The sequence below is a fragment of the Parasteatoda tepidariorum genome, chromosome 5, assembly GCF_982258835.1.
Source record: "Parasteatoda tepidariorum strain Cologne lab strain chromosome 5, Ptep-v5.0, whole genome shotgun sequence".
NCBI lineage: Eukaryota > Metazoa > Arthropoda > Arachnida > Araneae > Theridiidae > Parasteatoda > Parasteatoda tepidariorum.
This window is the reverse complement of record NC_141759.1, coordinates 30785831-30808866: the sequence shown is the minus strand read 5'-3', so window position 1 is coordinate 30808866 and position 23036 is coordinate 30785831. Positions and strand designations below refer to the sequence as shown.

Sequence of the window (23036 nt, the reverse complement as noted above, 5' to 3'; positions counted from 1 at the left end):
ATATAATGGGTGTTGAACAGTTGACCTAATTTTAAGTTAACGACTACTAATGTTCAACTCCGTAGCCTTGTAATTTTGAACTCAATCCAGAAGACAAGGGAACACCTGAATCAAGTATTGTGAGATATTTGCCTTCATGGAGGACTTTTTGATAGAACTAACCCGCATTTGCGTTACATAGAGAGGAAAACCACGAAATCCTCCCACGTTTAGACTGACGATTCGAACGCGAACGCACTATTTCCTGAGATAATTTTAAAATCATTTTGGCAACTTTTTCATTCTAAATTGAAGTGCGCCATACCATAATTTCATAAATAAGTTTTTTAAATATATATATAATATAATTGACATGAAATTGACATTTTTGGCGCTGTCCTTCGGGCACATGTCTCGCTTATAAACAAGTAAATGAAACGAAAAGTTATGGCTCTATAGATTTTTCTTGACAGTATATTAGATATTTTCTTAAAATTTCACAAACCGGACAATTCTCGTCATTCTAAGAGTTAAATAAATGCCAAATTTTATCGCCAAAGGAATAAGAAACGGGTGAAATAATTCCAGCTTTCGTCACGCTGTGATATCTACGAGTCTCATCACTTTTAGGAAAGAAAATAGAGTACGTTGCTAGGCAACGGGAATCTTGGACATCGCTCTCCACTTACTTAATCGAGAAATTTCCCACAGGTGCTGCAGTTATTTGTGATACAGACTTAGGTATCCTAAGCCCTCAGTATTTACTGAATACTGTTCATACGTCAAGAAAATTAGAACTTAATGCTCTTGCGAATGCTACGCAAGCCCCTGCCCTAACGTATTTTATTATTACTCGAAAAGAATTTTGGGAGCAATCTTTTAATTTCTCAGAGTCAGTTCAAAACAGTGATTTTTTTTAAAGATTTTTTTAATAAATTAAATAAAAATAATTAACTGTTATTATGTATTAGTAAATTGTGACTTGAAATCTTTATTAACTATTGCCAAAATACCATTCCAGCTATTATTACAATGGAAAAGGGAAAAAAAACTTTTTTTTTTTTTATGGAAAACAGACTAAAATATACTACAAATTGCGTTTTAACAGGGTCGTAGCGTTTTTAAAAAGTGCTTAAAGGTGCTTTTTTCATTGGGTGTTTTTAAAAACTGCTTAATTTTCCCTTTTTCAAAATGAGGTTTTTCCTTTACTATATTTCCTTTATTTTTTCCTTTCCTTTCTCTCCGAATTCTCCAAAAAGACAGTTCACATTGTTCTATTCAACGTTTTCACTATTCATTCAACCACAATCTATTTCGGCTCATTGTCAGTCCGTAGCGTATGAAAACGTTATTCGTTTCACAGAACTCAAAATTTCATGATTTTTGACAATTGTCAAAAACAATACCAAGAGGTTTTTTTTTTATTCATTTATTTATTTATTATTATTATTATTTTTTTTTGGACATGAGGGTTAAAACAAGATAACACCGTCGATTGTCAAAAACTTTCCAACCCTGCCTAATCATGATATATAATGTGCTTAAAAGGTGCTTATTTTTTGTTGAATAATTTGGCTACGCACCCTGTTTAACAAACTTTTATTAGATACAGTCAATTAATTGTTTGAGACTTGAATCCGTATTTAAAATAATATGATAGCTACTAAATTAATTTATTATTATTTATTTATTTTGAGGTGAAGCTTTTTTTTTTTTTTTTTTTAAATGCTTGGCAAAGTTGTTGATTTATTTACTAAATATGAATTTATTACTTTTTTTCTGGTGTAAATCCGTATAATGTTATAAAATTTACAGTCAAATAAGCTTTACCTTTGTAACAAGTATAAAAAAAAAAAGAAAATTGCTTTCATTAGTATAGATTACTCATCGCGTATGATTTAAATGGGTTGTATTTTAATTTGTCTCTTTAGTTTTTTTTTTTTTTTTTTTGTTTTTGGCTTTTTTTCTTTCTTTTTTTTCCTTTAAAAAAGAAAAAAAAATATGCGACGCTTTTCTGAATCCTCCTATGTATAACAGAACTCATTTTTCTTTCCTTTTTTTTATTAGTCACGAAAAACAATCATTTGTATGCCTCTTTTTTTTTTTTTTTTTACTATAATACAAAGTAGTTTTTATTTCATTAATAATTGCTATTTCCAAAACACAAAGAAATTAGAAAGAAGAACTTCGTAGTTTGTATAGACAAAAGAATTTCCCAAATCATTCTTTCGTGTTTTGAGAACTTCAAATTATGTTTTAAAAAATATTTTCTTTGATCATTCTGTCTGTTTCATTGTTAACAAAAGCTTATGCATCCCTTTGTGACTCTAAACTGAATATTTAATATACATGAATTTTACTGGAAAAAATTAACACTGGAGGTAGAACATATTTATTGTTAATTGTTAGAATTATTCCATATATATATTTCAAGATATTACTATTTTATTATTATAAAAATGGGGTTTTTTTCTTTCTTTTTTTTCTTTTTTTTTTTTTTTTTCCTTTTTTTAATCAACTACGGATTTTCCGACGTTTTTGTGAATTACCCTCATTTTACTCGGATTTCTCGTTGTTTTTTAATGGATTTTCCGTAATTTCTGAGTTTCAATTTCGACTATTAAGTTGTGAAGCTATTGAAAATAACGGAGGAGAAAAAAAAACAAGTTATGTAGCTCTTAATGGCATTTTTCTAGTTTTCTCCTTTCCGTTTGTAAACTAACTTGAATTCGTAACTTTTTGAAATTTGAAAAATAGCAACAGTTTTTTCCAATGAACAATTGCGTATAAATTTGAAGCAATTTTTACGATATTTTTTTTTTTTTTATCAAATTTGACTTATAGTTCCTATACAATTAAAAATATCGAAACTTATTGTGCTTTAAAATTTTTACTTATAGACTATTATTTAATATGCATTCTAATTTTACGAAAGAATCTACTACGGTAATATGCATCGGTTAACAAGTATAAGTACAAAATAAATAAATAAGCGATCATAACTGCAGAAAAGTATTATTTTGGGTTGGTATTCTTGGGAATACTTGACGATAACTAAAAAATAGTACATTTCATGAAAAAATCTGAATGGAAAAAAATGGATATTTATAAATTCTGAACATATCTCCTTCTTGAGAAAACTTATCTATCTTTATTCCAAATATAATATTTACTTATTATTCAAAATATATAGTTTAGCACAGCCATTATTTCAAAAGTACGTGATAAAATTAAGTGAAACAGTTCTGATGTCATAGCATAGCAAAATCAAAAAATTCAACAACAACAAAAAAAAACAAACATTTTCTACCGTTTTAATTTTTGAAAATGATTGGTCACCACCTTCTTAAGAATATTTTTTGAAGGCTCTGTAGTTGCATGAAATGATGCTTTTTTTGCGGATAATATGCTCTTTTCCCAACTTAAATGACTTTGTAACTGTAACTCATAACTGTTACGCCAAGTCTAGCCTATCTTTAACCAGCGCCCTCTATGTATTTTCTGAAAATGGCGAAACGTCAATATGGAGAAAAGCCACAGTTTTGAGAAAAAATAAAAAGCGTTTGTGGTCTAATTTTTTAATATTTAAAAACTTACTTCATTACTGCATTATTTGGGTTTATAAAAATTTGTAAAATAAGGTATTGATTTTGTTAATTTTCATGTAGATGGAAAAATGTTGCAGATTTGGCGATTTTTAAAATAATTCTTTACTTACCGTAAAGAATTAAACTTACCGTAAAGAATTAGACTAAAATTATAGCTTTCCTTCAAATTTAAGGCACTTAAACTGTGGCCATGGTTTTTCGAAAACCATGTTAGCCACCCAACGCCCAAATTTCTGCTCGTTTAAGTTGATAGAACATAAATAAAATTCAACTTCGATTTATGCAATTATGTAAATACAGATCTGACTTGACTTCTAATAAAATAGAGTTAAAAGTGTAATCATTAAATAATTGTCACCGTTTGTATTTAATTATTTTTTTTCTTTCCTTTCTACTCTGAATAATAATCTTCTGTATTGAGCTTTACATTCTATGACAGAATTTAATCTATCTGAATCGCCCTCTGCCATATTTGGATACTTTACAGCCTTTTGCTGTCAAGTTACGAAACTCCATTTCAAATTATGAGCGCGTGAGTGAAATAATTAGTTGCGTCAAATTGAGCGTTGATGCCGTAAACATTTAATTTAAGCCAATTGATTAGAGTGTTTACGACATCCGACGTTTCTCCGTGAATGCCAATAAAGGCAGAAATTATCTCCGCCTTCCCGAAGGCTAAATGCCTGACTTTATTTTTCTTCAAAAATGAATGCTATAATCGGTGCCTAAATAAATTAACCACTCAGTTTTGGGTTCATATTTTTCTTCTATATGAATGCAGTTGATAAACAATTTAACTTTGGTTTATTAAAGTGCTTTTGTCAACTCGTAATTGCAAAAAACCAGAAAAGTAATCAATTTTTTCTAACTTTTCATTACAATTGGGTACTTTTAAGAAAATCGCATATTACTCACGCACGTGACCTATGACGTCAGTGCCAGCTGATCGTTTGTAAGGGTAATGGCGTGTTAAACTTCTTCACATAAGTTAAAAAATGTTAATTTAAGTGAAGTTAACTAAATACAGCGCCGTCTCGCAAACCGCATATGTTGAAATATAATTCTTTCTCTCGTCTGCATCTTTTACTTAACTTAGATTTGTTATTTATTTATGCATTTTATTAACCGTGATGTATTTTTGTTTTGTGTACCTGGCAACTTCGATGTTCTTAGTTAATGTTCTACATAGCTTCGTGTCATTAATATTAACCCCTTAACGATCGGTTAATTTTCAAGAAATCGGTCATAAAAGTGCCTATTTTTTTGGCTTTTGTATTTGTATTAAGTATTTGATTAGTGTTGCAACTAGTTTAAAATAACCTAACTATCTACAATTACCTTAAAAATATCCTGGTACTGCCATCTGGTGTGTAAAATGAGAAATAAAATGTTTTCCGGGCAAAAGAAATGATTTAGTTTTATTCTTATTTGCTCTTTGCTACTGAACACTCCAGCCCGTCAATATTACGGGAACGAGAAGTAGAGGGCGAAACCTCACCCCGTCATTTTCACGGGAGCGAGAAGGAAGGGGTTAAAGTCAGGTGCAGGAATTGAAATCTTTGTGAAAGAATATAGTATGCGTCACTGAAAAGAATTGATATTTGACGGGCTTGGCTTACTCGAAATAGAATGGAAAGAATAGTTGCTAACGTAAAACAATTCAGATATTTACGTCACTCATTCACTCACTCAAATATTATAAAGATTAATTCCAGATCGATGGTTCACAAGTTTCCAAAATTACTGTTAGTTAACAGAACAATACATACATCTTTTTTATTGCCTACGTGAAACTTGTGGTGTTTTCAAAAGTGCTCATCTGAGTCATTTGGCCCATTATTATATTGCCCTAGGCTTCGCATTTCTTAATTTTATTACGAATTAGCGAATTTCTTATGCCTTGTCAGAACCAGATTCCAAACGCCTCGTCTATTCAATGCATGCATTGAATTAGAAAAGTTTTATGACATCAGAAAAGAGCTAGGGGAAAAAAAGCCTAACTTAAGCACTAATTCTCATTTACTTTTTCCCCTTCCCCCGGTATTTTTCTTGCTATTTTTTTTCTTTAAAGCAAGTGCAAGTAATTAAGAAAGCACTTTTCAAAAGCCAGCAAAGCACACGTAGGCACCATTATATCTAGATCCATTAAAGAATCCCAAATTAAGTATTTTCTAACGAAACACAAAAGAAATCGTTAATTGCATTTGCTTGGAGTAGGATTTGGAAAAGGAAGAAAAAAAATTCAGAACAAGATAGGTTTTAATTTAAAATTCCCTCTTTAAGCTTTCGAAAGGGAATTATAAGAAATTGGAAAGGGGGGGGGGAAGGAAATACATATTTTATATTCATGTTCAGCTAAGTACAAAAGGGTAATGCACTTAACAGAAATGTAAAATTCTGAAGAACATGAACTGCTTAATAATTAGGAAAAATATTTTTGGTAATTGCTAATTAATGATCGATAAAATGTGTGTAAGCGTTCCTTACTTCTCTTCATTATATGCAATAATTTTTAAAAATCATCGCTGAGAGTTATCTACATTTCAAGGAAGGAAATAATATATAAGAAAGAAGTCGCTTTAATTATGAAGGTAATGAATCCAAAACGGATTAATCGCAGAATCGAAGCAAAGTGATTTAATCAGATATTTTTTTTTTCTTTCTTATTTTTCTTTAGTGTTCAATTTTTTGCTTGATATATATTGATCTGAATGACTTTAACGTTTTATAGTCGCCAGGTCGGTCAATGATCGTGATTTTCGCTACGGAATTTTTTTTGAAAGGAACTGATTTTTGCCTGGCGGGCTTTTCAACTTTGCTTCCCAGTCATCTTCCTGATGAGTGGGAAATCAGGACTTAGGTAATCAGGAAATCAGGTGAGTCATCAGGACTCGCCTAAAAATCGTAAACAAAAATTTAGCTTTTAGCAAAACAAATCGGGGATTAATGAATTTTGCTAAACCTAAAAAACCTTTAAAATTTTGAAAAAAAACGTTCTTCAAAATTGCCTATTCTAAAGAGGTTTTTTTTTTTTTTTTTTCCAAATTATTTTATAAACTTATATGTAAAATAAAAGACGGTGTTCGCCTTTATAAAAATAGCCGTTAACAAAAATTTGGTGGTTCATATATATGTTGCAATTTTCTTGATAATCCTGAACAAGAAAAGAATTTTTTTTTCTTCCGAAAATTAGAAGCTGTGGCCCGCGATGATTGTCATAAAGACGATTATCAACAGTATAAAATGAAACTTATTTCTTTTTGCATTAAGTTTATTTTATTATTATTATTTGTTACTATGAATTTGCAAAATAATACATCAATCCGACTTCGGCGACTAACTTGACTCTCTGTATGACTCGCTGTATGGCGACTCCTCATTAATTAATCACACACCGTTTTTAAATAATTAAAAAATTAGACCACAAAAGCTTTTCATTTCCTCAAAACTGTGGCTTTTCTCCATATCGACGTTTTTCGCCATTTTTAGAATAAGCATAGTCAGCACTGCTTTAGGAAAGGCTAAACATGTCCTAACAGTCATGAGTAACTGTTGCGAAGTCACAGCAGTTATGAAAATACCATATTCGTAAAAAAACCTAATTTCATATGGCGACGAACCCTTCGAAAAAACGAGATTTAATCGCTTATGGAAAAATTCTAATATTTTCTTTAAAAAAATCAAATTGCATTGTACCAATTAATAATCACAAATAAAAAAACGGTATTCTGCATTTGCTTCACAAATTGGGGTTATAAGTAAACATTTATTGACAATGAAACTAAACTTATTTATAGATATATTTTTTAAAACTTACTCATTTTAATATTTTGATCGAATTTATTATTTTCAGCCTCCAGGTGGTGTTCCAGGCCAGCCTATGATTCCTAATAGTATGGACCCCACTAGGCAAGGTAAGAACTTTTTTCAATTTTATTATTCATGTTTATTCATGTATTCATCCAACTGTTAATGTTTGTTAAATTCCGTAGCGAATTTTTAAAGCCCAAAGGGGGGGAAAAAACCTCATAGTGTAGTTGAAAGGTAGTTATTTTTTTGTGTTTACTATATTCATTCTTTTCGTTAAAGGATACATTTTTTTTCTCAATTTTTGAAATTATGCTTCATTTCCTTTTGTATGAAATTTCAGTATTTTGTTTTTATAGAAAGCTAATTTAAAATAAAAACTCGATTTTTCTTATACGTGAATTCATTCATTCTACGTTTATTTATTTTATTTTTTGTTAGTTTATTTTGTATGTGTTGTCATTTCTTTTTTTTTTATGCATTTTTAATAAAATTGTATATTTTAATTGCATTTATTTTTTTCATTTTAAGTTAATGTTGGGGAACAGAATATATTTTTATACGCTAATTTAATTTCGAACTTTTAAAAAGAAAAATAATATTTTTAGCCTTTTGACGCAAAATTTTTATTGAACATATTCTTCTTACTTTTTTGTATTAATTTAGGTCAAAATAAATGAAAAATATTATATTTAGCATTTTAATAATTTCTAGTTATGAAATAGGGCATAAAACACCTGTGTCTTTTTCTGCGTTAAATGTAAAAATCTTCCAAACACAGATAGGGCACTTCCAAACAATAATTTATCAAAATTGCAGTTATTTAGATCTAAGAAAAACATATATTCATCATTTAAATTTTTTTTAATTTACAGTGTCAGTAATTGATACATTTTTAAACATAAATGGAAAATAAAGTTTTTCATGCCTTTTTTGGATTTTATATTTTAATACAAATATAATTCCGATAATATAACTTATTTTTTAGTAACTATTAGATTGTTTTTTTTTTTTTATAATTAAAAATATATAAAAAGGGACACCAGTGTTCCATTTGCGTCAAATGATTAAATGATCAGCAGAACAATAAATAACCTGTTGGGTATTAAGTTTTTTTTAAAGAATAAAGTTTATTTATAAAAATAAAAATTAATCTTCAATATTCATAGAATAATTTGAAAGTTGTAGAATACTATTGAATAGAATGAGTTAGTAAGCTGAATATTATAGAATTAGTTAGTAAATAGCACAAAATTGATAAACTAAATTATGATGGATTTCTCATCAAAAATATTATTCCCTAACTTTCGTATAATTTTTTAACATTATTTGACTGTAAAATAGGTATCTAACAGTTTTAACCGATTAAGAGAAAATTGACATTAATCAGTAGAATAAATAATCTGTTGGATAACATATTTTACATTTTACAAAATAAGTTATTAAATTTTGCAAAATACTCTTACTTAATCTTACAGAAAATATCCTTGTCAAGTTTTCGTAAAACTTTAACATTAGTTGGCAACAGTCTCGAAGAAAGCTAATATTTTTTAATGATCGGCAGAACAATAAATAACCTGTTAAGTAACATGATTTATTCTATAGAATGAGTTTATAAAGTGTACAACATTCAGAAATCAGTTTATAAATGTATTTCTCATCGAAAATATAATGTAATATTAACATTATTTGGCAGTATAATTAACAGTTTTAAAAGATTGAGAGAAAATTAACATTATTCTGTAGAATAAATAACCTGTTAGATAACAGATTTCATATTCTGCTAAATAAGTTTGTAAGTTGTTTAAAATTTGGTTTCTAATTTTTAACTTATTTCTTAACAGAAAATATCTTTGCCGAGTTTCCGTATAACTTTAACATTAGTTGGCAATAATCTTGAAAAAGGAAGTTATTGTTAGCTTCCTTCTAATCCAGTTTTGCATGAGACTGCTTATTTAATTATCCTTCTATCCTCTTTTAAAATCTCTCCCTCATCCTGTTTTCCTAGAGGTATGTAAACAGGAATAAAGAAAAGCAGAAATGCACAGATTTTTCCAGCTCCTTTAATTTAAGTAATACATACAGGATGCAAGTCCTCCCACAGTTATGAAAATATTTGTTTTGACTGCCGCTACTTCATTGTGTTTTTCCTTTAAAATTACGTTTTTTCTCCTTTTCTCTGTTTCCTTTTAAAATAAATTAAAAATGATTGTTGCGCTCAAGATGGAGATACAGAAAGGAATTTATTTGTGCTGTGTGCGTTACCTTTTATATATGTTGTTTATTCTTTTAGCTGTGCTATGTTTTTATATGCCGCCGCTGTTGGCTGTTGCCTTTTCTGTGCTCCACAGCTCATTATTTTAACATTTGCCTCTTGTTTCCTTTGGGAGATAAAAATGTTGTGATTTTTTTTCCTCTTCTATTTTTTTCTTTTTTTCTTTTCTTTGGCGTGTAAAATTAATTCAGAAAAAAAGATTTTTGCTTGTCTAAACAAAGGTTTTCTGGATTTATGTAATCGCTTGGCTGTTGAAGGAATAACACCGCCTTTGATGCATTTTAATTATGCGGAGTGTTTTATGCATGGGTCAGAGTTATCTGAAGTAGTTGTGGATATTTATACTTACTGTTTTGCATTAAAATTTGTTATATAGCCGTGTTTCTTTTGTAGAATAAGGGATTGGTTCGAACAAAATGACTTTTTAAAAAGTCAATTATATTTTCTGAATTTCGCTGTTTTAATTTAATATGCCTACATTTTCGTTCCCCCCCCCCCTGAAAACCTAAATTAGAATTTAAAGTGATGTTTTATGTACGTCTTTTTCAGCAGTTAAATTTTTTTTTTTTTTTTAAATTGCTTTATATTTTATGCAGAAATTGTTTTTAAAAAGCTACTTAACTATAAGTTGGGAATTCAATATTTCTTTATACGGCGCTATATTTTATCGCAAATTTTTCCGTTTTAGTAAAACAAGTTTATATATTTTTTATACATTCATTATCCTTCAATCACTTAGCTCAGAAAAATTTTACATTTTAAATTTAAATAGCAATATTCAGTACCGTCATTCGGGGCTACTTTGTGCAGGATTTCGCAGTTTTTGAACTTTGACATGTAAAAAAACTATGTTAATTCAAACTTTAGTAAAATTTATCGATATTATATTCATAACTGGACTCAGACGAGTGAATTTGATCAATATTGGCATTATTTGTATGTAATATTTACGAATAATAAGTCAAAACATACCTTGCACAAAGTAGCCCCCAAATAGGGCTACTTTGTGCAGCGATAGGAATTCAGTTTAATAGTCATGTTTTTAGTAAAATATTGATATAAAATTGTTAAAAAAGTTATTTGTTGACATTTTTAAAGACAAAAACATCAAGATATGTAAAGATATTAGTTTGAAAATAATTTTCAGCGTTAAAAAACAATTTTTTTTTTTTTTGAAGAATTGTTTCTTAAAAAGAATGTTTATTTCAAAACATTTGAGTTTAAACAAAAGGAAACCATATACATTTTTAAGCACTGAAATGGATGAAATTTCAAAAAATAATAATTATTACATATTCATTAACATTTATAATATTGTTAAATTTGAACATAACATCCTTGAATGAACATGACAGAACTTGCTCTTCAGTTTCTGTCAAAATCACCTGATGTCCTATAAAATATATTTTTATGTGTTAAATCGTTTGATTAATTCATTAGAAAAATCTTTGTAGAAGGAAAATAATAGTTTACCAGGAAGTTTCACGTGTTTCTTGTGAATTTTATTAGAGATAGTATTTCTGTGGATTTTTTACTTCCGAGAAGCTTCTGTAATCGACATACCACCAGCAACTGCTTGCAAACATTGTTGCAGCTTTTCTAAAGTGTAATCACGGTAGTTTCTCGTTCCAGGTATTTTTTTATAACGTCTGACCATTTTTCTGCTGAAAAAAAAAACGAATAAAACTTTGCACAAAGTAGTCCCAAAGTGCATTTTTTTTCATTTTCCGTTTATTTGTTATTAATTTTCAAATTTTTTTAACGCTAACATGATATAATTGTTTATTAATATATAAATAAAAATTTTGCACTTACGACAATTGTTTTATCAACGTCTCAACATTTCACAGCTAAAGTTTCCACGCACACTTTTCGACATCCGACGTCTTCGGAAAGTTGTTGACATTGGATGAACGAAACACACTCTGAGATAGTTTTAAAATTCGAAAAAATGTTTGTAGTAATAGACAGGGATGAGATTTTTCCGCTTTTTAGCTGATTTCCGCTTTTTTCACTTTTATCTCTTGAATTTCAGCTTTTTTTTTTTATCAAAAATTCAGATTTTTCTAAAAATTTCACTTTTTTTTATAAGTATTCCGCTTTTTCAGAAAACTCACCCATTTTCAAAGAGAAACACAAAATTCAAACTACATAGCTACCAATCCTTTCTCATTTTTACTTATTTTAGCTATTTTCTCCCCTTTTACTCGCAGCAGATAAGATTTTCCGAATTTTTTACCCGCCCTCCAGATAGATCCGATTTTTGTAGTTCAAACGACGCTGTTTCTGACAAGCCATTTAGAGGTCCCAAGCCTGGAGTCTGCCAATATCTCGATTCTTATTCACACGATTTTAATATCAAACATAGCTTTTCATATTTGCGTGTTGAGATTCTTATTCACGCGATTTGAATATTGTACGTTGCGCTTCGTATTTACGCCTTTTTAAAAACCTATGAAGCGATTCGTATTCCCGCAAGTTTAAAATTCAATGTCTTGATTTGCTCATGCTGTTTATAATATCAAACATTGATTTTCATTTATACGTGATTTTAAAATATGGCATTGGGATTCGCATTCACGCATTCTAAAAATTATGCATCATAATTCTTATTTATGCAATCTAAAAATTACGCATCATGATTCGTATTTACGCGATCTAAAAATTATGAATCGGGATTTGTATTTACGCGTTTTAAAAATTCTATATCCCAGTTTGTATTTTCTCATTTTCAAAATCGTATATCTAGTTTCATATTCATGTGATTTCAAAATCCATAATTGTTATTCATATTCACACAATTTTAAGATCAACTCTCGCGATTCTTGTAAGAAGTAATTTTTTTTTTTTAAATTAGTTACTATAAAAGTGACTGTTTTTCTAACGACGATTACTAGTATGTATATGTAAGTGTTACAACATCAGAGAAACTGGAAGGGAATATATTCAAAACTTACATTCTGTGCTTGCAAAGAAGAAAAAATAGGATTTGTCACAAGATGTTTGAAAATGGACTAACCACTAAATATAGCAAACATAAAAGATATAGGAAACAAAAGCAATAACTTAAAGAGGGATTCAATTTAATTTTTTTTTGTTGGAAAAAGAGTTAATAGTTAAAAGAGTTAACTCATCATAAAAATTTTATTTGTAATTGCTGTTATTTATGCTATAAAATGCAAAATTCTTATCAAATAAAAAACAATTATCTAAACAGTTGCTGATTGTCATGTAATTTTTCAAACTAAAATACCAATTTTTGTATGTTAAGGAGTTACTATATATTTCTACTTCACTGTTATTGATATGTTTCAAAGGGCTGTAGTTAGATTAGACTATAACATGAACATAATGATTTGGTTTCGTTAAAGTTTTTTTGTTTGTTAAAGTTTTTCTGTTAAAGTTTTTTTTTCCCAATATAATTTAAAAAGTAATATTACTGATATATTTGCTATAAATCACATAACAGTATTTATTAAAAGAAATGAAATATTAATGAATATTCTCAGTAGTTTTAATTTGCTAAACCAAGTAGTTTTTCAAGTAATAATTGTCTCTTATGTGAACTGAGGAAAAATATAATTTCCAGCTTTATTTTTTCAATTGGTAATTTTTATTTTCACTAAAAGTTAAGTATCAATGTAGTCGTTTTTATAATAATAGATTAGTACGCAATTGTATGTCAACACATTATTTATTACCTTAAACTGTCTGGAATTTATTATTAAAGGGCTGCGCTTGCGTAAAATTTACTATCGTGGAAATTCAGCTTTTTTGCCTTTTGGCTAATCTCATCCCTGAATAGAAGAGACTTCTATCTTCAAATTTCACACATTTTTAACGTGAAATAAAGATAATACTGAATAGCAGCACTTGAAAAATGCCAAATTCGAATTTGCACTAAGTAGCCCCGCTGCACAAAGTAGCTCCGAATGACGGTAATGAAAAAAAGAACATTATTTTTATTTTATTTATTTATATTTTATTATTAAAAAAATGCTTAAACACATGACATATTTCAAAGTATAACACCCTCTGAGGAAAATCAAGTAGAATTTTGAGTTTTTAGCTAATCAAACTAAACTAAACTAAACTCAGCGGCCCTTGAGGGCCAATGCCTACTGCGCCCATCTCAGTTTTCTTGACCTTGCGCTCTTGGGTGCAGGAGCAGATGTTCCGGTCAGGTGGTCAGCCGAACGCGGAACCCCCAGTGTTTAGTTCCCAAGCATGCTTGGTACTAATTTATCGACCCACTGAAGGGATGAAAGGCTGAGTCCACATTGCCCGGCCCGAGGATCGAACCAGGGACCTGTGGCACGACAGCGCGAAGGGCTACCGCTCAGCCACCGGGCGTCAGCTAATGAAACTAGATATTATAATAAATTATATGACGCATTGGAAATTTTTCACTAGGTAAATGTATTTCTTACAATTTAAAAAAAGCATGAAAATAATCATTTTTAAAAAATTTTCTTTTATAATTTCTCAAAAACATTAAATTTTAACTTATAATTAAAAGAGCTTTATATTAACCTCGTTAACAACTTATTAAAGAGTTTACGTATTCGCGTAATCTAAGATTTATATTATTGTTTCTACAATACTTATGTATTGTAAGACCTATATTCTGCCCTGTATTTGAAAAAACAATGAAAGTGCCTCACAATAGATTTCGATTAACGTGGCTTGACAACTATTTTCAATCTATTGCTAATGTTTTAAACGCTCAAATAGAATTTCAAAAAAATTTAATTTAAACAAAATTTATTTTTGGAAAAAAAAAATAATAACTTTTGCAATAAGTAGTTTACCATACATAAATGAATACAGGAAAAATCTCAATTTTGAATTTTTTGCCGCTGTGTTAATTTGTGTTTTTTTTTTTCTTTGTGTTTATCTTTAAATTATAAAAAATATATTTACCGTGGGGTAATTTTCAAGGTATCAAATTGTTGCTTGTAATATCTATTTTTATTAACTCAATACTCAGAATTTTTGCGTCAGTTTTAAAGGTCCTGCGATCCCTTTATTGGTTTTGAGTTACAAAAATATATTTTGGGGAAATTATGAAAATGAAATAAATAATTATTGCTTTGGTTACGTCATTTGATTCGAAACATATTAAGAATAAAGCAATTTTTTTTGTGTGTGTTTTCTTTCAGCAATAATTTTTATTTCAAAAATAATTTTTAAATATAAAAATAATAAAAATAATTTTTATTTCAAAAATAAACTTTTTTATTTTTTGCAGGTGATGGAGGAGAGTTCGTTGGTTGGCAAGGTAAGATCTCTACTACATAATTTTTTACATTATTTTTTTACAGTTTTACATCATTCGCATTATATAATTGAAGTTTGGATTCTGTGATTTTTGTGAGCTGGTTGAATGTAACTAAATTAGTACGATAGACTAGAAAAGGCTCCTGTCTTTTTTGTCTGGTCTATATTTAGTTTCAGGTGAGACTTCGAAAAAAAAAATAATAAATGAGTCCAATCCATCGTTTCTGATAGAAACATAACAACTCTCGACTTGTCTAAACTAAAATATCCGTGCAATTACGACGTTCAAAGAATTTCACTCTCTCGAAAGCTGGAAGCTAATCCTTTTATTTATGATTATTTTCTACTCTTACTCACTTCATTCTTTATTTAAAAAGAAAAAAAAATCACAATCGTCATTTAAAAAAATATTCTTAGATTGCAAGTTTTAAAATTTAGACGCTTTGATTATTTTACTTTCGATTTCAGGTTTGCTATATGAAAATTTCTATTTACATGGCATTAATTTCAGTTGTAGCTAAATTAGTATCTCCATTTTTGTCATCGCAAAGTAATTTTTTTTTACTTGTTATTGTTTTGAAGTTCTTGTATTTTTAATCAGGCCTTAGTTTAGTTTTCCTGGAGAAACAAAACAACATTTGACATATTTGAACGGAAATACCCACGTAATTACAACATTTCTCTGAAGCCGGGAGTTTTTGCATCATTATTATTTTCTACTTTTTCATTATTATTATAATTTATTTATTCTTATTGATATTATTATTTATTTATTCTAAGTGCGCTTCAGCTTTGATTTTTAATAATAACTAAATGGTTAAATTAAAATGTTTTAAAAAATCATTTTAAATTATTTAATTTTTAACTTTAAATTTTCTATTACTGTTAGATTATATTAATTTCACTTGTTATTGTTTTGAAGGTCCTGTCATTTAAGTCTGAGCTATATTTAATTTTGTAAAGGGACTTTAGATTAAATTTTTTAAAAAATGGAAAAAATACAGTTCGTAAACATAAAAGAAACATAACAACCTTAGGCGCACCCGAAAAAAAAAATATCCATGTTATTACGACATTCATGAATGCTCTATCAAAAATTGCAAGCGTTTTCAAATCTTTTTAATTATTTTTCTGCTTTTTAATCGTTATTATTAACTTTTTTTTTTTAATTTAGTGCAATTCTAAGAAAATTTTGAATTAAAGTCTTTAAAAATATAAATATCTGCATGTTAAAAAAAATATTCTTATATTAGATTGTAAGTTTTAAAATTTAAAGACATTTTAGGTTATTTCAATTTGGGTTTTCTGTTTAAAAATTTCTATTAGATGATATTAATTTGAGTCGATTGACACGATCATTTCATTTCACTTGTTATTATTTTTGAAGTAGCTACCTTTTCAATCAGGCCTATATTTAGTCTTCAGGGAGGACTTAAAAGAAAAAAGAAGAAAAAATCCAATCCATAGTTTTGAAAGAAACATAACAACACTCGAAGTATCCAAACGAAAATATCCATGTAATTACGACATTCATGAATCTCTCAAAAGCCGGAAGCATTTTTTCCTCTTTACTTTTCAAGAGAGAGTGAGGAGAAAGAAAAAAATCGGATCTTAACAATCATTAAACAACCGTTTTCTTTTTATCCTTTAGCAACACGTGAAAATGCTCCTCTGGAGTTCTCAGAAATTAGAAACGGTACTTTCTCTCTTTCCCCCTCCCCATCCCATCTCCTTCAGAGTCCAGGGCCCAGAGTAAAGATTTCTTAATGAGACATCAACAAAAATTCGTCAAGTGTTGTCTTCTTGCCAACCCCCTGAACATCTAATTATGATTTTAATGGTTTCCCTGTTTGTGACTGCTACTTTTTTTTTTCTTCTTCTCTCATTTACTTTACCTTCCTTCCCTCCGAAAATTCTTCCAAAGATGTCGTCTGACTTACTCGTTTTCTGTTACGAAAGTGCAATTTGATTAAATCATCTTGTCGGGATGGCCTTATCGTCTTGCTTTTAGTTTCAGTGTGTAAAAACTTCATGTGAAGAAAAAAAAAAGTTTTCCGTTGTCTGTAAATCGGTTGCCGATGTCATGGAAAAAAAAGTCGTAATGGAAGGATAATTTAATGATGTTATTTTTTGTTGCTGATGAACTGTTTTATTAATATTTAATAGGTTTTAAGTCTTAGTGTTAGAAAAAATCGAATGTGAAATTATAAAGAATAGCGTTTAATTATTCTTTAATGTTTCCTGTAGTTGTGAGAGCATTTAAGAAACCTGGTTGGCAGGGCGCAGAACTCACGTTTTGTGAGAACGAGAGTTCAAGTTCGCGTAGTAAATGGTGATAGGTGCACGTTAAATCTGTCGGGATACAAAGTCCTCCTTGTACTCATAACAAATCAATACCTCTTCGCCTCACAACATCCTCGCGTGCCTGGGGCTCACCAAACAGGATTTAGCAGATGATCCATGGACGGTGTTGGATTTTTTGAGGGTGTATAACATCATGAACCAGGTCTAGCACTGCTGGCCAATGGGGGCGTGCAACAACAACATACCTCTAGTATACTGAATTGGAGATGGATCGTTCTCTGGTTCAGATCAAAATTACGATCCGTGGATGTATGAATGGGTCCGCCCTGTAAACCGGTGTGGCAGAAATCGAATTGTTGGCCATAGATGGCGCCACCGGAAAACAAGAACAATCGCAGCCACTCTGCCTTAATATCCGACATCAACAACAGATACCTGGTTAAAGCTTTCTCATTTACTCTACCATCCTTTCACCCAATAATTCTTTCCAAGATGTCTGATTTACTCGTTTTCTGTTACAAAAGTGCCATTTTATTAAATTATGTCGATATGCCGGATAGTCTTGTTTTTTGGTTCACTGCGTCACTTGATGTAACGAAAAAAGTTTTCTGTTGGCTGTAAGTCGATTGATGATGGCATGAAATAAAGATTCATAATAGAAAGATAATTTAATGGTGTTTTTTATTGACGAACCGTTTCGTTAATACTTAATAGGTCTTTGATTGTGAAATTAGCGAGAATAACATTTAATTATTCTGTAATGTTCCCTGTAGTTGTATAAGCATTTGAGATATCTAGTTAGAGCTTTAAATATCTTTTCAAAGTATCGTTAATTTTTAGTGTAACGAAGTTATGTCCACTGTAGTCTGCTTAACTATTGAGCCTAGGAGCTATTTTTAAAATTAACTTTAGGAAATAAAAAACCTTGTAATATATAGAAATAGAACAAGCTTAGTTTCACGCATTAAGATGTCTGTTCTTGCCCTTCGTCTTCTGTAATGAAAGTGCAATTTAATTAAATCATCTTGTCGAGGTGCCTTTAGTTTTTCTTTCTTTTAGTTTCACCATGTCACTAAATGTGAAGAAAAAAGTTTCCTGTTAGCTGTAAGTCAGTTGTTGATGACATGAAAGTTTCGGAATGAAAGGAGAATTTGATGTTTTTTTTTAATATTTATAATGAGTTGTTCAATTAATTTTTGATAGCTTTAGAGTCTTTAATCGATTTTAAAAAAAATAAAAAAAGAACAGAATTGAAATTCTAATAGCATTTATTAACTCGACATTTTAAAAAATAATAAATGAAAAAAGGGAACTAAAGTAATTTTACTTATAAAAATGATTTCTTGTCGAAATGTTCATATCTAGCCGAGTATTTGGGAATATTTTCCTTTGAATAAGGATTGAATTTCTCCCTCAGGAGTTGCTAAGTATTATACAATTTTATCGAACTCGATATCTTATTTATTTGCCACAAATAGAAAAACCACTATGAATCTTCATTTGCTCGCATTTTTTTTTTCTTCTCTCTTTTTTTTCAAAAATTTTTCCACGTGTGTTTATTTTTTTCTTCTTTCTATCTTACACGTCTCCCTTCATTTTGCGGCTGCTGACTTTGCGTAGGTTTGACATTAACAAGTCGCACTTTTCTGGAATAAGACCGGATGAAAAATTACATTCGGTTCCCTTTGATTCTACTAATGAAAGCGGACCACTTTTAAAAAAGGTATCCTTCTGTCTGCCCTTCCCATTGCAAAACAATAAATAGATCCTCTGTGCTTTGCGATAAAAACAGGTGGATAAAAATTCCATTTTGTAATGAAAAATACAGTCATTGTTTCCGCCTGGACGCTAAAACTATGCTTCAGATAATTTAGTTTTTTTTTTTTTAGTTAATTTTTTGTCATTATGCATTGTGACGATTTTTTAAAAGAAAATCAACTGTGCGTAGCTGTTTTAATTCAAGTATGAATAATTTCTAAGGATTTCATGCATATTAATTTACCTCGATTGAGTTTATTAAGTAAATGTTGATAATTGTAAAGGAAAATGATAATCTTTGTGATTCTTTTAAAAAAAGTAATTGGCCTTTTTTTTTTTTAGCTTATAGAAACATTTATTAATTACAAATGTGGATAACACTCGGGGTTAATTAAATTATGAAGTTACGTTATTTTTTAAATGTAACTAACATTTTGTTATGGAAACAAATATTGATTAGTTAGCATATTAAACAATCATTATATAAAAAAAAATGGCGTCATAAAATAAGCTTATAAAAACTTTAAAACAACTACTTAACATTTTACTTAATTTATTTAAGTTTAGTTTCTTTTATTGTGGACTCTGCATATCGCTGTTTTATTACATTTTTATATTAATTGATGCTATTTTTATTTTGTTATAAGCAATCTAAAAAATTTAAATTCAGATTCACTCAAAGTATTATTCAATTTTTTTAATGTAATTTAGAATACTGTATATCTTTAGCTTTATATTTCAGGTTAGAGTTAAAAATAAGTATTAAGATGATTATTATAAGTATTCAAGTGATTATTGATTTGATTAACTGAATTTCAATATACTCGCAAATCTCTACTGTATGTTTAACTATTCATAAAATTTCTCTTAATTATGACGACTGTTTCATGCATTCTTATGTAACAGAAAAATATGATCTTAGTATTTTCGTGTAAATTATTTATTTAATCCCTAATTAAAAATTATTCATCATCCTTTAATAATACTATTTTTTGTTATTATTGCTTTTTGATTATTCAAATTAAAGGCTAGAAGGTGAAACTGTTGTTCATTTATTATAATAAAAATTAATTGGATAATATTATCTTTTTATGCGACATTTGATAATAAAAATATTTAGTCACTGTCACAGAATTATTAAATGATAAACTTAGGTTACTTAATTAATAATTATGAGTATCAAACTTTTTTTTTTTTTTAGTGATCAAGACTTTTAAATTATAAATTTTTGTTCTCTAGTATTTAACACCCTAGAATTAATCATTTTTATCTCTATTTTTCAAAACAAATCATTACATGAATTTTAAAAAATGATAAGTTGGAGTTTTTGCCGGCAAAAAGGGGTTTTTGCCAGGACAGTGGCAAAAACCTGGTAAAAACCAGCAAAAACTGGTAAAAACCAGCAAAAACTGGTAAAAACCGGCAAAAACCAAATTATCTAAATTGCTGATTAAATATTATTACAAAATACTTGAAACAAATTTAAATCAATCATAAGGAATAATAATTTTGATACATTACAAGAAAAAATTATTTTTAACATATTAATAATTAATATAAAGGCAATAATTTTTAAAACATTGAAAGTTTTTGACCTCTTTTCATTTTAGAATCCTTAAATAAATGTTTTTTTACAAATAAATAAATATTATTTGTATAATATTATTATTATTATATTATAAAAAATTATTATTTGTACAATAATTAACTACACATCTTGATAGATATTTTATGCTTTAAATTATAGTTATATTAATTTAAAATAAGTTCATTTCACTGGAAAAAAGAGAATAATAGCAAATCTTCCAATCAATAATGTTTTAAACTACTAAAATGATCTATTATTAAATTATGATTTAATTATGGAATAATAATTTTGTTAATTTTTTTGTAATTATTTTTATTTCTAGTATAAGTTTCAATTTTAGGAATAATTTTGTACCAAAAATGTGTTTTTGTCCTCTCATCTTGGAAAATATAGGTTTTTGCCACTTTTTGCCAATTTGTTTGGCAAAAACCTGTTTTTGCCAGGACGGTTTTTTCCGGTATTTACCATGGTTTTTTCCAACTGCGGCAAAATCTTGCCAACCCTGTGATAAGTAATGTATTTTATTTACTTTTCGTTAGATTTTCACCAAGTAAACACTTCAATATCTAGTCCAGCTGAGCCTCATACTGAAACAATCCATAGTATATTATTCATTAAAGCATTTTATAGATTTATGAACTTTTTCTGCAATTTACCAGTTTTTTTTCCCGCCGGAAGTCCTGTAATTTCCTAAAAATTGCTTCACAAACTTAATTTGTGAAAGTGTTTTGCATGGCAGCATACTACAGGGATGCAGAACATGTCTGATCTTGTGAATAAGGTTCGAAGAAAATTTAAACAGCCCTGGGGAAATTTTTAGTCTAATTTTTTTTAAAAAAAGAAGAAAAAATATATGTTTAGTTTGACCAACCTTAAATTGGAAGTGAAACATTAAATTTAGTCTAATAAATTTTTACTATTTCAGTATATTTTTATTATTTTTTTTACCACTTATATATTTTTCAGAAATTGTATGAAATCAAATTAATTTGTTTTTCCTTTGTTGTAGAAAACATTTCAACAAAATATCAACTTTATTTTCTAAAAATATTTTGAAAAAATTGTTGCAAATTTTAAAAAAAAAAAAAAATCTAATTTTAAGGGAATTTTCCAAAAAAAAAAAAAAAAAAAACTGGGATCGAGGAAAATATTAGGCAATTCTGCACCCTTGGTATTATATGCACCACAAAAAAATAAGGTATTTTAAAATTCGGATTGTAAGGATTTTAATTAGGTACAAATGTAATGTGATAGTTATGTTTCTCGTTTTGTAGTGTCCACTTTTTACTTCCTCCCCTAACCCTTTATTTTGAGACGTGGTCAATCAACCGATAACACATGAATAAATAAAATTCTTCTTACGTGTTCTCTTTTTCTTTCAAGAGAACGTTCTCTCTTTTTTTTTTTTTTTTTTTCATCACCACACTCCGCAGAATCGTGAGTCAGCACAAGACTGATCTTTTAAACCTTTCCTCGCTATTGTATAATCCGCCAAAAATCAAAAAAAAAAAAAAAAAAAGGAATCTTACAAACATAGGTTTGCACGATGTTCGTGCCCAGCAGTGAAGTGAAGTATTGATTTGGGCAGTTTCTTGAAATTGAAGAATTGATTTATGCTTTCAATATATATTATGTTTCTCGTGTTTCTAAAAAGGTATGCCGTATTTTCACGTGTTTACTGCTCACGGATAATAAACAATTTGCTTTAAAGATATTATTTCTCTAACACTTTTCTAAAATAGGCCCTCGGCCTAGCATTTTAAATGAGTTGGGTTTATTGGATCGATATTGTTCTCCGCTGCTGTAAACGTACTTATTGTTATCGATAGCTATAGATCAAGTGTTGCTAAGAGTGGAAAGGAGAATTTATTGATGTTTGAATCGCTATTTCGATAAACGCTGTTTGTTCTAATGTATTGCGGTAAAAAATATCTGCTTCCATTTTGCAATATAAAACAGTCGTTGCTTAAAGGCGAAGCAATTATACGTGTTAAAAATTTAATGAGTTTTGTGTTAATATTTTGTCACTATTGAAATGATATTTATTCATAATGTTACCACTTTGACGACCGATCGGGGAAATCTCATCGTTTTGCAAACTATCTGTACACGACCGAGCGGGGAAATCTTATAATTTTATGAACTATCAGTACCCCACAGATTGGAGAGATCTCATCGTTTTGCAAACTATCTGTACACGACAGGTTCGGGAGATCTCATCGTTTTTGCAAACTATCAGAACAGTACATGGCCGAGCGGGGAAATCTCATCATTTTGTAAACTATTAGTACCAGACAGATTAGGGAGATCTCATCGTTTTGTAAATTAGCAGTACACGACCGAGCAAGGAAATCTCATTGTTTTGTAAACTATCAGAACAGTACATGACCGAGCGGGGAAATCTCATCATTTTATAAGCTATCAGTACCCGACAGAT

General features: G+C 29.0%; 1 protein-coding gene across 4 annotated transcripts in view; it reads left to right on the top strand.

Moving 5' to 3' along the window:
* Ssdp (Sequence-specific single-stranded DNA-binding protein) overlaps nucleotides 1-23036 on the top strand; it is a 264699-nt gene that overhangs the window by 220292 nt on the left and 21371 nt on the right. For all 4 annotated transcript variants that reach the window (XM_071184737.2, XM_016060249.4, XM_016060248.4 and 1 more), the window contains 2 exons: nucleotides 7441-7501; nucleotides 14921-14950. In XM_071184737.2, the coding sequence (XP_071040838.1) occupies nucleotides 7441-7501; nucleotides 14921-14950 (91 nt within the window). The remainder of the gene's footprint in view (nucleotides 1-7440; nucleotides 7502-14920; nucleotides 14951-23036) is intronic.